Source organism: Neodiprion fabricii, chromosome 6, assembly GCF_021155785.1.
Source record: "Neodiprion fabricii isolate iyNeoFabr1 chromosome 6, iyNeoFabr1.1, whole genome shotgun sequence".
Classification (NCBI taxonomy): domain Eukaryota; kingdom Metazoa; phylum Arthropoda; class Insecta; order Hymenoptera; family Diprionidae; genus Neodiprion; species Neodiprion fabricii.
The window spans coordinates 5,846,563-5,860,107 of record NC_060244.1 but is presented as its reverse complement, the minus strand read 5'-3'; the positions used below and the strand labels follow the sequence as shown (position 1 = coordinate 5,860,107).

General features: G+C 36.4%; 1 protein-coding gene across 5 annotated transcripts; it reads left to right on the top strand.

The window, feature by feature from the left end:
- Positions 1-638: 638 nt before the first annotated feature.
- On the top strand, positions 639-11,629 carry LOC124185485 (UHRF1-binding protein 1-like). Of its 5 annotated transcripts, XM_046576315.1 has the most exons (19): positions 639-814; positions 1,484-1,685; positions 1,809-2,000; positions 2,085-2,310; positions 2,420-2,586; positions 2,643-2,802; positions 2,900-3,157; positions 3,301-3,543; positions 3,662-3,688; positions 4,365-4,457; positions 4,537-4,724; positions 4,828-5,065; positions 5,331-6,547; positions 6,714-6,848; positions 7,346-7,357; positions 8,315-8,680; positions 8,743-8,890; positions 9,299-9,312; positions 9,864-10,013. In XM_046576315.1, the coding sequence occupies exons 1-19, from the start codon at positions 771-773 to the stop codon at positions 9,873-9,875; spliced, it is 3,942 nt and encodes a 1,313-aa protein (XP_046432271.1). In that variant the 5' UTR covers positions 639-770; the 3' UTR covers positions 9,876-10,013. The 5 variants fall into 5 exon arrangements, with proteins under 5 accessions (XP_046432271.1, XP_046432267.1, XP_046432270.1 ...); XM_046576311.1 differs by lacking the exon at positions 9,299-9,312 and having other exon boundaries at positions 641-814; positions 9,864-11,629; XM_046576314.1 differs by lacking the exons at positions 1,484-1,685; positions 9,299-9,312 and having other exon boundaries at positions 641-814; positions 9,864-11,629.
- The last annotated feature ends 1,916 nt before the right edge of the window (positions 11,630-13,545 follow it).

Below are 13,545 nucleotides of genomic sequence, written 5' to 3'. Positions count from 1 at the left end.
GGATGCACACCATAAAAACCGATCTTATGTGAGCAGCTTCGAGTTTCGCCGGGGCGACATCGGAGTGCATGTGTACCCTGGATTACCTATAATTAGAGGTCCTTATCGTGCGCGTATATTTGCACTTATAGATTGTTCTTACATAATTCGGGCGTAAAGTGAATCACGTTTATTTGTCTTCCTGCCCCCCTCCCCCCTTCCCTTACCCTTTTTTGAGAAGCACTATCTATGTACTAAAGAAAGACTTTGTCTGGTACGAAGATTTAAACAAATTACTACGGTAGATAAAAATTCGATACGACAACCAACAGATTGTATGAATTTTGACCAATTCCGGCATGACCGAAATGGGAAGGAAAAAATACGCCTTTACGGTTTCAATCCTCATTAGCGAAGGTAAATACGTTGAAGTGGAATTACTCAGTCAGCAACCGGTGTATCTATGGTTAATCAAAATCGAATTCGCCAAGTGCGGTGCATAAGTAGATTGAAACAATATTCTGTGCGCGCACTGCTGCGCCTGATGAGGGTAAAACGGCAACCCAACACGCAGCGCGATGACGTCGCGGGTCCGATGTTCGCGCAGACTTCTGGCGCTTTTGGCAGAGTGCGCAGCCTCCGTAATCTTGCGGGCAGGGCTGTCAGGTGACGCATGGCGCGATAGTCGTCGTGGTGGTCGCGGAAATATGTCGGCTGTGTTACAAATGGTCGAAATCTAACCATGTGAAAATGCACTGATCCTGAAAAATTTTACTAATACCCATTCGAAAATGGTGTCAATAATTAAAAACCAGTTGTTGAAACACCTGTCGAGGTATGTTGGCTGTTTTCCTTCCTATCCGACAAATTCACCCCTGCGTCTGCATGTTCTTGGATATTTTCTAGTCACCAAGTTTTAATATTGCGCACCGCCCATGACATGAGCAGAGAATAATCACGTACATATGTCGTATGGCATATTTCACATCTATTTTAGAGACTTTCAACGTCAAATGTGCGAATACTCTTTCCATTAATAAAGAACAGGTTGAATTTCGAAAATATCTCATCCCTTGCCCGACGCATTCTTATCGTCATTACGCTAATTGCAGTTCGATCACGTCTACCGATCTTTTCTTACGTTGCAACCTGTCAAAACACTCTTTGTCCTTTTGATTATATTTATGCCCGCGATTAGATTGTGATATTTATTTAATAAACCTACAAGATCGAATGCATTTTGATTGAGCATTCATGCGTTTTTAATCTCATTACATGTATCTTAATTGTCGTTTTATCACGTATACGATTACGGAAATATCAGAGCAGGTCAAGAATACAGATCTATGTTTGACAATGCGATAACTCGTATCAATTCCCAGAAAAATTCAGATCCCTGATGATTACTGGTGAACTTTTATCCCTGAAATTGATTTAAAAAAAAAAAAGCCTCATCCAAAGTTCTTATCCTATAATCTATAATTATTATCATTATTTTACAAAGGTTCACCAAGAATTTATCCGCCGATAAAATTAATCTGAGCACGTTCAAGGGTGAGGGAGAACTCACTAACTTGGAACTCGATGAAATTGTACTAACAGACCTACTGGAGCTGCCTTCTTGGTTGCGACTCACAAGCGCCTGGTGCAATAGAGTCACTTTTAGAATACAATGGACCAAGCTCAAAAGTGTTCCTATATTCTTGGTAAGGGATTACCTTCGCCCTTTGTTTTCTACTCTTACGCGTGGCAGAAACTATTTGAATTTCTCATGGAAGGCTAAACTATGTTCAGACAGAATGAGAATTTGAAATTTGGTTTCATTATAGAGCTTGGACGAGGTTCATATCGAAGTAGAGACATGCGAGGACTTGAGGAGCATGTCAACGCCTCAAGGATTATCTTCCTATGCAGGACCTGCAAAGTATTCCTTCATTCACAAGGTGATCGACGGAATGACTGTTGCTGTTAATACAGTTTCTGTCACTTTCAAAAGCCCAGCGTTTATTGCCTCTGTTCAGGTACTAACTTTTCAATGATATCTATCAGTTTCTTTGCTTGGCATCATATATTTGTCCTATGGTAACCGACCAAATCTTATACAGATGTCTCGTATCATGGTGGAGTCTAAATCTCCTGAGTGGCAGCGATGCGATCTCAGAATGACACGCCTGAAAGATCCTGATAGAGGACAATTACTCATATTTAAGGAACTGGAATGGCAGACTGTTAGGATAGAGGCTTGTAGTACTAAAGATAAAGAACTAACACCACTGCGGCTGCTTACCAATCAAGCTAGGTGTCGAATAACTATTAAAAAGAGAATATCTGGTGAGCAGATCAGGAATAAAATACTTACTTTCAGTTGTTTATAAGAGATGGAGATAATTCATCTAAGCATATTTCAGAAATTGTTCGTAACAATGAATGTGTATTACAGATTGTTTTGTAATGGGATGTAGGCTGGTTGTTATACTTGATGATCTTTTGTGGGTTTTAACGGATTCCCAATTGAAAGCGGCGCTCCACTTTCTTGACTCTCTTGGTGGACTTGTTGAAAAGGCTACTGTGTTGGAGAGAAAGACGAAAGCTGCTAGAAAGCTAGAGGTACAGTACATGTCTATTTCTTATTTGGTCAATTGAAAAACTTCTCCTGTTTACAGGTTTTGCCAGAGTATCAAGCACAAATTTCTCAGCAATCCAGGACAAAGACTCAAGCCCATACTGCAATATCTAGACTTTTCACAAGATTTGACGTTGTCGAAACCTCCTATCACTTTCTATCTCAGAGAATTGACTTACATTTATGCGACGATCCAGGGCGTAAGTTTTGATGCATAATTTCATGTTTCAACGGCTAATTCTCTTCCTCTCTGGCACATGATGGAACTACATCATTTTTTTATTTCAATGTTCACAGCTGGCAGATCTTCATATCCAGAGCTCAGCGATGGTGGTGCACTCCAAGTATCTTTGGTCAAGTTTCAAATCGATTATTATCCGTATCATCTGGCTATGGCGGACAGGAAACATTGGGCCAAGTACAGGGAAGGGGCAACGCCGCACAACCAGTGGCTGCAGCAGTCTTTAAATGCCTTTCGCAGCCAGTTTATGGATCTCATTGACTCGACAAGGACGCAGCATTCACCTCTGACTAGAAGTCAAGCTAATGTTACAGGTAGATAACAAAATAGGTATAGATAATTTTTTATAAAGGCTTTATAAAGGAAAAATCAGTTTGTCTTACTCTGACGAGATCATGCATTTTTTTAAATACTTATATGTGGTTTTTAAAAACTTCAATTACTGATCTACAAACAGGTAACTCCGCTAAGGGCAGTTCGGATAATCTTGAAAAAAGTGCCCAACAACAAACGCAATCTGCCAGTGTCCAGGAACAAAAAAAGACTTTGAATCAACCCAGTGGTAATCCAGTGAAAAATTATGTGCTGGAACAATTGGCCAAGCTTATGACAACTTGTGTGATCATTAGAATAGACGATTTTACGCTTTATAAGGTGACAACGTCTGCTCGGAAACCTGTGCCAAAAGAATTCATCGCAGGTAATATATCTTGACAATTTTCAAAGAACATAAGAAAAATATATACTTATTTATATGGTATTTTCTATTTATTGTTCTGACGATTTCTTTGATAATATTTTTCGTTGGGTATACGTAGCTCAAACAAGGAAGAGGCATACTGCAGGTATAATTGAAAAATAGCTGTCTTATGCTTGTTCATAAATGTAGTGGTTACCATTTTTATTATATGTTGACGAATAATGAGAGAGTGGCCCAAGTAGATAATAGAAATGTACAAAGTTATCTTGATAAAGTCATTAGCCACCTTTGATTATAAGTATATACACGTAATAAGTATGGTTTTATGTTGACGATTGTCTGGTAGCCTTTAATGTTTGTGGAGTGTTTAGAAAATGCTGATTACGAAACACTTAGATAAAAACATTCATCAGTATTGCCCGTTGAAAGATAATGAAATGACGTTTTCTGAAACTCAAAAAACATTGTCTATGTAGATGTCCTGTTTTCAGTTGGTTTTCATCACAAGTGTGATGTATAAATCATACAATGGATAGAAATTCTTGTCTTGATGATAAATATCTGAGAATTTAGAGCAGTAGTCATTGTTTTAGGTCTACAATAGTTTGTGTGATCTTCCAGGCGTCTGTCGTTGAACACAGCAACATAAATCGAATAAAGAATTTTCAGGACATTTTCTATATGTGTACGTATACGAACGTGTGTTGATTGAACGAATTCAACCGAAAATCATCATTATAAAGTATTTTTCAGTAGCATGTCATTGGCACTTGTAGAAATTTTCTGAACACTGATCTCCTTATAGTTTTATTTTATATTAGGGGATCGAGACCGATTTTGCTTTCCGGAGGACGTGACTATTCTGCATGCGGAATTCACCTACTACTACTATCCAGGAGACATACCATTTCCACGTAGGTCATCATGTGCAATTTTGAATTTACAGTTTGCACAAACAATGGAATGATATACTTTAATTTGCATTTTTTCCAGTGCCACCACCGAAATTTTACGTACAACTCAATCCTGTTCAAATTAACTTTGATATTTCTTCCTGTTTGTGGTTCAACTCGTTTGCTTTGAATCTACATCATTCTCTGATAAACAGAAGCGAAGAAGCTCCTCCTGCTTCACCCAACTTGATGTACTTTGACGTTAAAATAGAAGCAATCCTTCCCAGGGTGAGTATTTGAAAGTGAAACCAATTCACAATGTGACAATTCACATAGAATAATTCGTTTGCACACAAGTATGCAATTAAAATGTGAATAAACATATGAATAGGTTATATTTGAAAGTCAACAAGACCACCCAAATCAAAGAGATCGTCCTAAGTCTCTTCATATCCAAACATCCAGAGCATCTATTACGAACGTAAGATCGACTGAGCGTTCTTCCAGAGCAGATTTGGCCCAGTGCCTGAATGCTTTTCAAATGGGTCAAATGTTTTTTGGTGCTGAATTTCCTAGTCAACCTGGAGACTACCATGTAGTTACCGACAAATTCCTTCGTCACTGTGCAGGTACTATCAGTTATTCAAATTGGGAATATGATGATTGTAAATTTTTGCTTGGGTGTCTTGGAAAATTTAAATTCTCATTTATCTGTCTTAAAAATTGTCTGGATGGTCTGCTAAGTCGAGTGCAAAAAGAATTGGAAGAAAACGACAATCTGAAATGGGCCGTAATCTTTCAAACAATATTCCTTAGACAGAATATTGTGCATTCGTGTTTATATTATCAATACTATTTCATATCAGAGCTAAGATCCTCCATTATTTGGTTTAGGTACGGATGGCATCAGGAATCCACCTCAGAATTTCAGTAGTAATTCTATTAATGAAATGGTTCGTCAGCTCAGCAGAGAGCTTCTCTGGATCGAAGCTAAAGACGTTTGGTGTTGTCACTTGGAGCCAGTTTGGGGTGATTTTCTTGGTGCTAGAGCCGTTGGTCAGAATCGGGCAGTTCCATTCCTGGATGCATTTCCTCTTACGCTTTGGTTACACATGAAAGTGAAATCGTCACCTGATGTTGAAGCTCCTCCCACTGCAGATATTCATGGACTTGCTTATATCAGCAATTTAGTTAGCGTACAAATTAATCATTATCAATACCTGTTCCTGTTGAGACTGGCTGAGATTGTGTCCGAAATGGCAACGTTTTTAGCAGTCGATTCAAATAAGATATTAAAAGTAGAGTCGGGAGGATCGTTAGTTATTGGCGCGCTGATACCGCAACTAGAGGTTACTTTCGTAATGCCGTCACAAACACCTGGAAAAGAAAACTCTGGGGGAGATTTGGAATCCGTTGTTCCCGACTCATCCAGTATAGCGGATGATCTCGGCGGATCTGGTCCGTGGCAGAATAGCGCTGTGAATCATAGAGTGGATTTTAGCGCTAAACGAATGAACACGTCGAATGATGTGGAAACTCCGCAAAGCGAAGTCTCCTCATCTTTATCCATGGACTTTCCACGAACTGATATTGTCACGCAACCTGTAGTTACCTTTAAACAAAATGGTACTGAATCTATCAAGTCTCATTCCGTACCCATTGAACAACAACTTATATCAATTGAAGCCCAACCAATAGCTACGAGTTTCCGAGTTCACGATCGTCGGAAAACCGAGGCGCAGACCGAACATCCACTGCCTAAACCCATACTAATCGCTTCTACCCCACCATTTATGCCAAATAATTTTAATGCTGGATTCTCATCGATGAAAAAAGGATTCAGCAATTTAATGACTTCAATTGATTCTGCCCTGAAACCTTCACCAGAGGATGGAAGTAGCGACACAGTTTCAATGCGAAGTGATGTCAGTTCGGATAGTGAAAACTATGTTGTTGTTAGCTTAGAGGAACAGGAAAGGCTCGACGCGGCGTTTGCCGTGGACAATACAATTCGAATCACTACCGTTGAAGAAGCAAGTGAAGTCGTAGAGGAAACTCCGGATACGCAGAGTGAACGTTCCATGGATAGTGTATGCCGAAGAAGAGATCTGGTAAATTACATTTTCTATTCGTGTTACATTGTATCAGAGTTATGTTTTTCACCCAATTTCCAGCACTGTGTTCGATATTGCATAGATGTCTCTTTGAGCTTCGGTACTTATTGCTTTTTATAAAAAATTACACATTCTTAAAAAGATATAATTGTGATTTACACAGGTCTCCATTGCCACGTTCAAACTTTCAAAAGTAGAATTCATCCAGCAGTCATCTGGTTTCGCGTCGGCAATCAAAGTTCAAGTGTTGAATGTAGGTAGCGAGGAATGCCCGTCGATACCATGGGATGAATTTCAGGTGAGACTATTTCTTGTAATTATAATTGCAATTAAACCGTTATAAAACAGGTACAGTTTTTTTCCAGTTATTTACAAAAATCAATTCTCTTATACTAAGAGCTTTACAAACTAACGCAATGGGAAGGTACATGTCACTAGCCAAACAACTTTTTATACTCGAGCTTGTTCAAATAACATTCATTCTACATCTACTTCGGAACTACATAACTGCTTTGACTACAAATTGTGTGATAATTCCGAAAAATGAGTCTGAATTGGAAGATTCGTTTAGTCGAGTGCATGCATTGGTGTATCCGTTCCTACATGATATACCGTTGCATTTTGAAATAATTTTCAAAGTAGTTATGTGGTAATGTTTGCGTCAAATCAAACTAATACTAATTTATAAGACCATACATATATATTTATACAAATTTTTGTCTCTTGACTTTTTTGCATGCCTTCTCCCGCGTCTCTCCCTCTCTTGTGAATGTTTTTGTGTGGCACTTGTGGCAGGCCAAGAGAAAGGTATTGGCAAATCATTTTATATTTTTACCTACCTTAAGCATATAAGCAATATTGCATGTGGTAGAACGGTTTTACAGATTAATATATCTTAATTAGAATCAGGAGTCTATTGTACATGGTAGTCCACCGCAAACTGATAACGACTCACTGATTTAATAATCACTATCCACTTATCTCATACTTTTGCTATAATTATAACGCAAAAGAAAGCCTCAGTTATACATCTTAGGCATCGAAGAAGTGCTTTACAGTGTCAGAAAATCTATTTAATTTCAAAGGTTCATTAACGACTTTTCGGAAGTTCATTGTTATCCGTATCATATTTAAATATTTCAGTTGACACTGATAATTAGTAGAGAATCAAAATTATCACAATTATTGTTAAAAATGGCCCATAGTAATCGTTAGGTCGGCATGCTTCATGGATTGGCATGTAACCATAGTAGTGCTCATTACAACAAGAGGCACAAGCTTAATCCGCAAACTCACACCACATATGGGCTATATAGCTTGTATAATAATTGCATGTCAGTTCCCTGGCTGAGCGAATAACATTGCAGAGGCGAATAATAATTTGCATGGGTTTCCCTTACTTTTTAAATTTGTCTCAAGTTATTAAATACGAATTTGCAGATTGATTTACCTACAATGTACATACATACAAAGGAAACATCGTTTGTTTAATCTCCCCCCATTTAGTGTTTTGTACCTTGTATGTAATTGTCGTAAGATAAATAATATGCTTGTTTGTAAATTTTTTAAAATCATCAATTACTGAAGTATTTTGAAATCTTGTCAAGGACTGCTATAATCAGCTCTGATAAAGAATTATTTGAATTATACGCGCGATACGATAAGGTTTTTGAGGTTTTTAAGAAACTAGGACTTGGTAGCGTAATTTTACCTACTTCAAAGGATATCCCGATAGTTCTGCTATTAATGTATTTTATCAAACAGACCAAGTTCAGCTCTCGGTCTCGGGGATGGATTGAATTACCCTGTGACTCTGACTGTAGATCACGTATAAAAGTTCGATTGGAACACGGTTTGAAAAATAAAGAAGACTATCGCAGACTTTCACGAGCCAGTCAAAGTACCAGCGGAAGCAGCAGACGATCCTCAAAGGATCGAAATGCACCTTTGGAACCTCAAGTATCTAGTGACAATATAGATATGCAGGACAAAGCAAACGTGATGGCATTGTTCGAAGATAGATTAGAAGTTAAAGTGGCGGATGTTCCACTGACGTTATCCATGAGCTCGGTTACTGGCCTGACTGACTTGGCAGAAGACGAAGTTATACCAAAGCCAATATCTATGCAGGTAAATTGACCACTTGGTTTTAGCTTGCCAAATACTAAGGATTTCTATTTTACATTACTCAGATATACTTGGAAAATATCTCGTTGCATCTAAACGAAGATCGTCCACCAAATAACATAACATCACCTGGACCGATTCCAATAGATTTGGATATCTCTAGACTGAGAATCTCGCGGGACAGCAGTGGAGTCTTCCATATTGAACCTATTGGTAAGTTGAGAGAAAAGACTTTGAATTTTCATTAGTGTCTACTTGTCGTGAAAGCCCTTGAGCATATAGTGGTAATGACGGTCCAGTAATTACTAAAACTTTTCTTAAACAAGGTGTGAAGGTAGCATTCACTCTTAATTTCAATTCAATTCTAAATCTTAGCTCTCATTTATGTCGTGGTTTTATGTTGAAACAGTATTTATACGTGTTTTCACATTGTTTATGTATTACATGTAATAGTGTAAAAGTAAGTTAATTTTGGAACCTCTGAAACTGATATGTACATATTATTGTAACCATGCGAACTATGACAAATAGTGATCTTCTCTGCCATATTCGCCATATCAAGTGGCATTTTCATTTGCAGTTATTGGTAATAAATGTTGCATTATTGTCCTGTGCACTCAGAAGGCCTCTCGAATGTGAGCATTGGAAAAACACACATTTAGCAATTTATAGCTATTTAGATGTAGAGCTTTCTTCGGCACAAATTCAGCAGCATTGTTGGGTCGTATTCAAACTTTTGCTGCTATCTGAATATTCTAGTGCATGTTGTTTTATGTCATCACCTTTTGCGAAATTTAGCGATAATAATAAAGTCCTCGTTTTTCGGTCATCTAGGATCGAATGGCAGCAAAAAATTAGTGCAGATTGAACGATAATACAACAGTTAAAATCGCGATACTCTAGCTATTTGCCGAGGACTTTCATCAGCTTTTGGATAGCTGTCAAAATTTCAAACTTATTTTCTAAATCGAAGGAGAATTTAACTATTATTGCACAGGACTTGAAGAAATTCACTGAAAAATATTCTCTAGCACGAAATTGTTTTAAAATGTTATAATCAATTTTACCAAGCAGTGATAGAGCAAGCATGGCATACGAGACTTTAGTATAATAGCTGTGCTGGGTCAGTGTGTTTTTTGTAGCTATTAGTTGCTTTTCGTTATAAACCGGACATTCCATCCAACAGTTGGTACTCTAGTGGAAAGCAGCTCGGCAGCTACGATATCGAATGGGAATATTCAAAGCGCCAAAGAGATAGAAACCGAATCGGAGTTGAGCAGTTTGCGGCAATTCACCCAACAACTTAAGTCTGATAATGAAGAATTGAAGCGTAGACTGGCTACGTTCGAGCGCTTATCCGCAGAAAATTCCAAATTGCGTCGTACCAAAGAAGAATCAGAAGTTTTGCGTTCATGTCTGAATGCTGCCCAAGAAGACGTCAGCGTTTTGCTGGAAGAAAAAAGACGTCTTCAAGAAACAGTGAGGGATCTCCAAAGTCAACTCGATCAAGGAACGGCTGGAAACAGTAACAGAACATCCTGGTCCATCAAAAGATAGCACACCGGCTGCTTTGACTGTTCCAAGTGCTGCAGTGCTGATAAATCGTAACGATTAGATAGTTCATCATTTGCCAAGTCGCACAATACGCAGCTGACCACTGACGTTTGGTAACTGTAGATTAAAAAAGATTCAACTCCGCGTATCCTAAAATACCATGTGCTTTTCCGATATTGAGAATATCATCCGGCTTTAAAATAAAATAAAAGAGTCCATTAATATTGAATGGGTGTACATTTGAATCAAGGAAAAATGAAAAGTACAAACGAAAGATGGTCCTCTCGTTACTTTTTAAACCAATAATTGACATTGCAATGACGAGTGACCATGTGGTCCCTGTATTTAGATGATATTAGCAAAGAAGAAAAAAAATAACAGGTAGAATATTATTTTTCAATATTGCGTACATAATGCTTGCAACATTTGTTGATGATATTACAATTGAATTTTTCGTGTAAATATAAACATACATGTACGTAGTTTTATAAGTAAGTGTAACGATAAGCAATCAAAATTAAGGCGCAACAGCAAATAATCAATCGACTTCGATAATTCTATCCTATAATTTCTCAGCCGTCCCGTTCCTATTTTGCGATTGACTTTTTCCCATTAGGTGATCAATGTAAAAAAGCATCTGTTACATTACACACCTTGTCTAAGGGTGCTGTTATTTATTTTCGAGCAAAGATGATAATCCTGCTAGTCTCAAATTCAATTTAGAAGTTTTTACTACCAATAATTGATCTTTTTGCTTTTGAGACATGCCAAAATCGGTATTGCACTTCAGCCATTGGTATTTTCAGGATCTGAAAACTGAATCTTTCTTAAATACAATCAGAATTAGTTAGTATCTATCTTCTACATGCTATAATTACCAAGTTAGTGACTACAAGGTAGATCTTTCACCTTTTAATGTTAACAGCGTGTTTGGGTTGTGCATTGCTAAATAATATATAATTGTTGTTGAATTCTGTGTTATAGGAAACTGAAAAGCGGCAATTAAGCGCAATAGTGATTTCTATCAATATATTTACTTGTTGAATAACTTCGTGGAGAAATTGAGAATAACAAGCCAAGACGTATTAGTTGAACAATATATGAAAATTTCATTTGCAGATTGTGCATGTTGGATATAAGAATTCCAGAGATGTGTGTTGAGATATAACATTTTCGTACATACATTGGATCTACTCCCTTTTTACAGAATATATTGAAAGGATATAGTGTATGAAAAATATATTTAAAAGACAAAAAATAGGATATATTTAGCTAACATTTATTGAGAAATTTGAGTTGCATCCAGAGCGTAGACAGAAAAAAAAAAAAATATGTGTAATCATTTTGGGGTTACTCATGTTCACTTTATTTCCTTAACTATTAGCTATTGGAATTGGGCTGTTGTAAAGCGTGAATTGAATCCACTAATTGTATATAAAAGAATGATTTAAGAATAGATTATACCTGTATGAGCGTAGATCATCATATGAAAAACTTTAAGAATAATAGAAATTAAACATGTTCACTATTTTACCTCTAAAAACTCCAGTATATTTGTGAAACATTAGAGGTAACTTCAAGCATGCCTTTGGTGGCATCATCTTGTTTGTAACTTGAACAAGTGGGCTACTGCCATTACAGAGAGAAGTGATGTGACATATTTACTTGCTTTGTCTTATTGCATTTAAATTTCATTACGTATAACAACGTATTGTTTGGCCATGATCAGTGACGTGGCTTGTGAGTTGAGACATTTCATTGCTAAAAGTTAATGTTTACATCAGATCATTATATCCTGGCTATTTTAACATTTTTTAATATTTTAGCAAACCATTGCAGTTACAGTTTTACATTTGTGTTGCTAGAATATGCACGCGGTAAGTTTTGCGACGAACTGATAGTGGATAACGAATATCGTGCAAGGACTATAGATCTTCTGTCGAATTGCAGTGGCGGTGAATTCTTTTTTATAATGAATACTTTAGGGAGTTTTCCTTCATATCATAAACTAAAAACTGAATATTTAATTAACTGACACAGTGTGTTATTTTTTAATACGGGAATAATATGTATGTGAATGCGAGGTATTTGTCGGGTTGTTTTTAAAAATGTTTTAAAACCTATTTAGGTAATCGGTTTTCTAAACTCATTTTTTAGAAGTTTACTTCTACATCGACTGAGTAGGCACAACGGGGCGTAGATTTATCAGGGAGAAAAAATTGTTATAAAAAAAAAAAATTAATAACCATTAGTTAAGAGAATACTTCCGATTAAACTCTAGTACGATTTTTCTTCAAATATTATCTATATCATAAAATATGCTTAAATATTCATATTTCGTATCCTAAATCTAGGCCGATATCACATATCTTCTTACAAATGATCACTTTTTTTTTTTACATCGTACAACTTAAAGGCCCTTTTCTAAATTCGTTACCCGTACTTGGATTTTTATATTCAATCTAATAAAATGGTTTTATAGGTATGTATAAGTGTAATATTTTCTTACGTAACAAATTTGTACTGTATTCGTACTGATATTCTTGTTTTGCCAAAGACATTGGAATTTTGTGATTATAATATTTTTAGGTCTGCAATTACTTTCAGTTATGGTTGTGTTGAAGGCAGTGGAGAGAGATCGAAGATATCAATTAAAAAAGAGTTAATATCAGATAACACAAAGTTTTTAATTACCTTGAAAAGACTATCGCTTTATTTGTCTTGTACATATAGTACTATAGCATTACTTCCTATCGTGTACTCTTTTGATCTTTTGTGTGTTTTATAAATCATTCTAAATACTTTTCAGTTTCAAATGCTAAGGAAAATTATTCGGTTTTCCTGTATGAGGTACCTTCCCTTTATTAGTTTCACCAGCAACCAAATATTTATATATAAGAATTTTTTAGGATAAAATGAGTTGAGCACATTAAAATCCAACCCAGATACTCTCTGTACGGTTCATTTGTATTCTACTTTTTTTCCATTTGCCGCAATAAGTCGTTTTACCATGATTGTTGAAAGTAGAAGAGAATTTGAGATGGGGTGGTAAAGAGATAACGCGCAGTTAAGCGATGCTGCTAAAGCAGTGATTATTATTTAAAGCATCACAGTTGACAATTAGTATTTTATTATTATCGATAATTGTACAAATTGTTAAAATTTGAAACATACGCTTTGTAGACAATTTATCATTTGGAAAAGCGAAACGGTTGTTATCAAGCGCATTTAATTTTACACAATTGATTCCTTATTACGCAGCGCTTCTTAGACGAGAAAATTTGTATCTATGTTTTATTTATAAGACTAATTAC

Coding starts and splice junctions, on each gene's coding strand:
- LOC124185485 (XM_046576311.1), top strand. CDS start 771: ATGGTGTCAATAATTAAAAACCAGTTGTTGAAACACCTGTCGAG. Junction 4,458..4,536: donor AGGAGACATACCATTTCCAC/GTAGGTCATCAT, acceptor CATTTTTTCCAG/TGCCACCACCGAAATTTTAC. Junction 5,066..5,330: donor ATTCCTTCGTCACTGTGCAG/GTACTATCAGTT, acceptor TATTTGGTTTAG/GTACGGATGGCATCAGGAAT.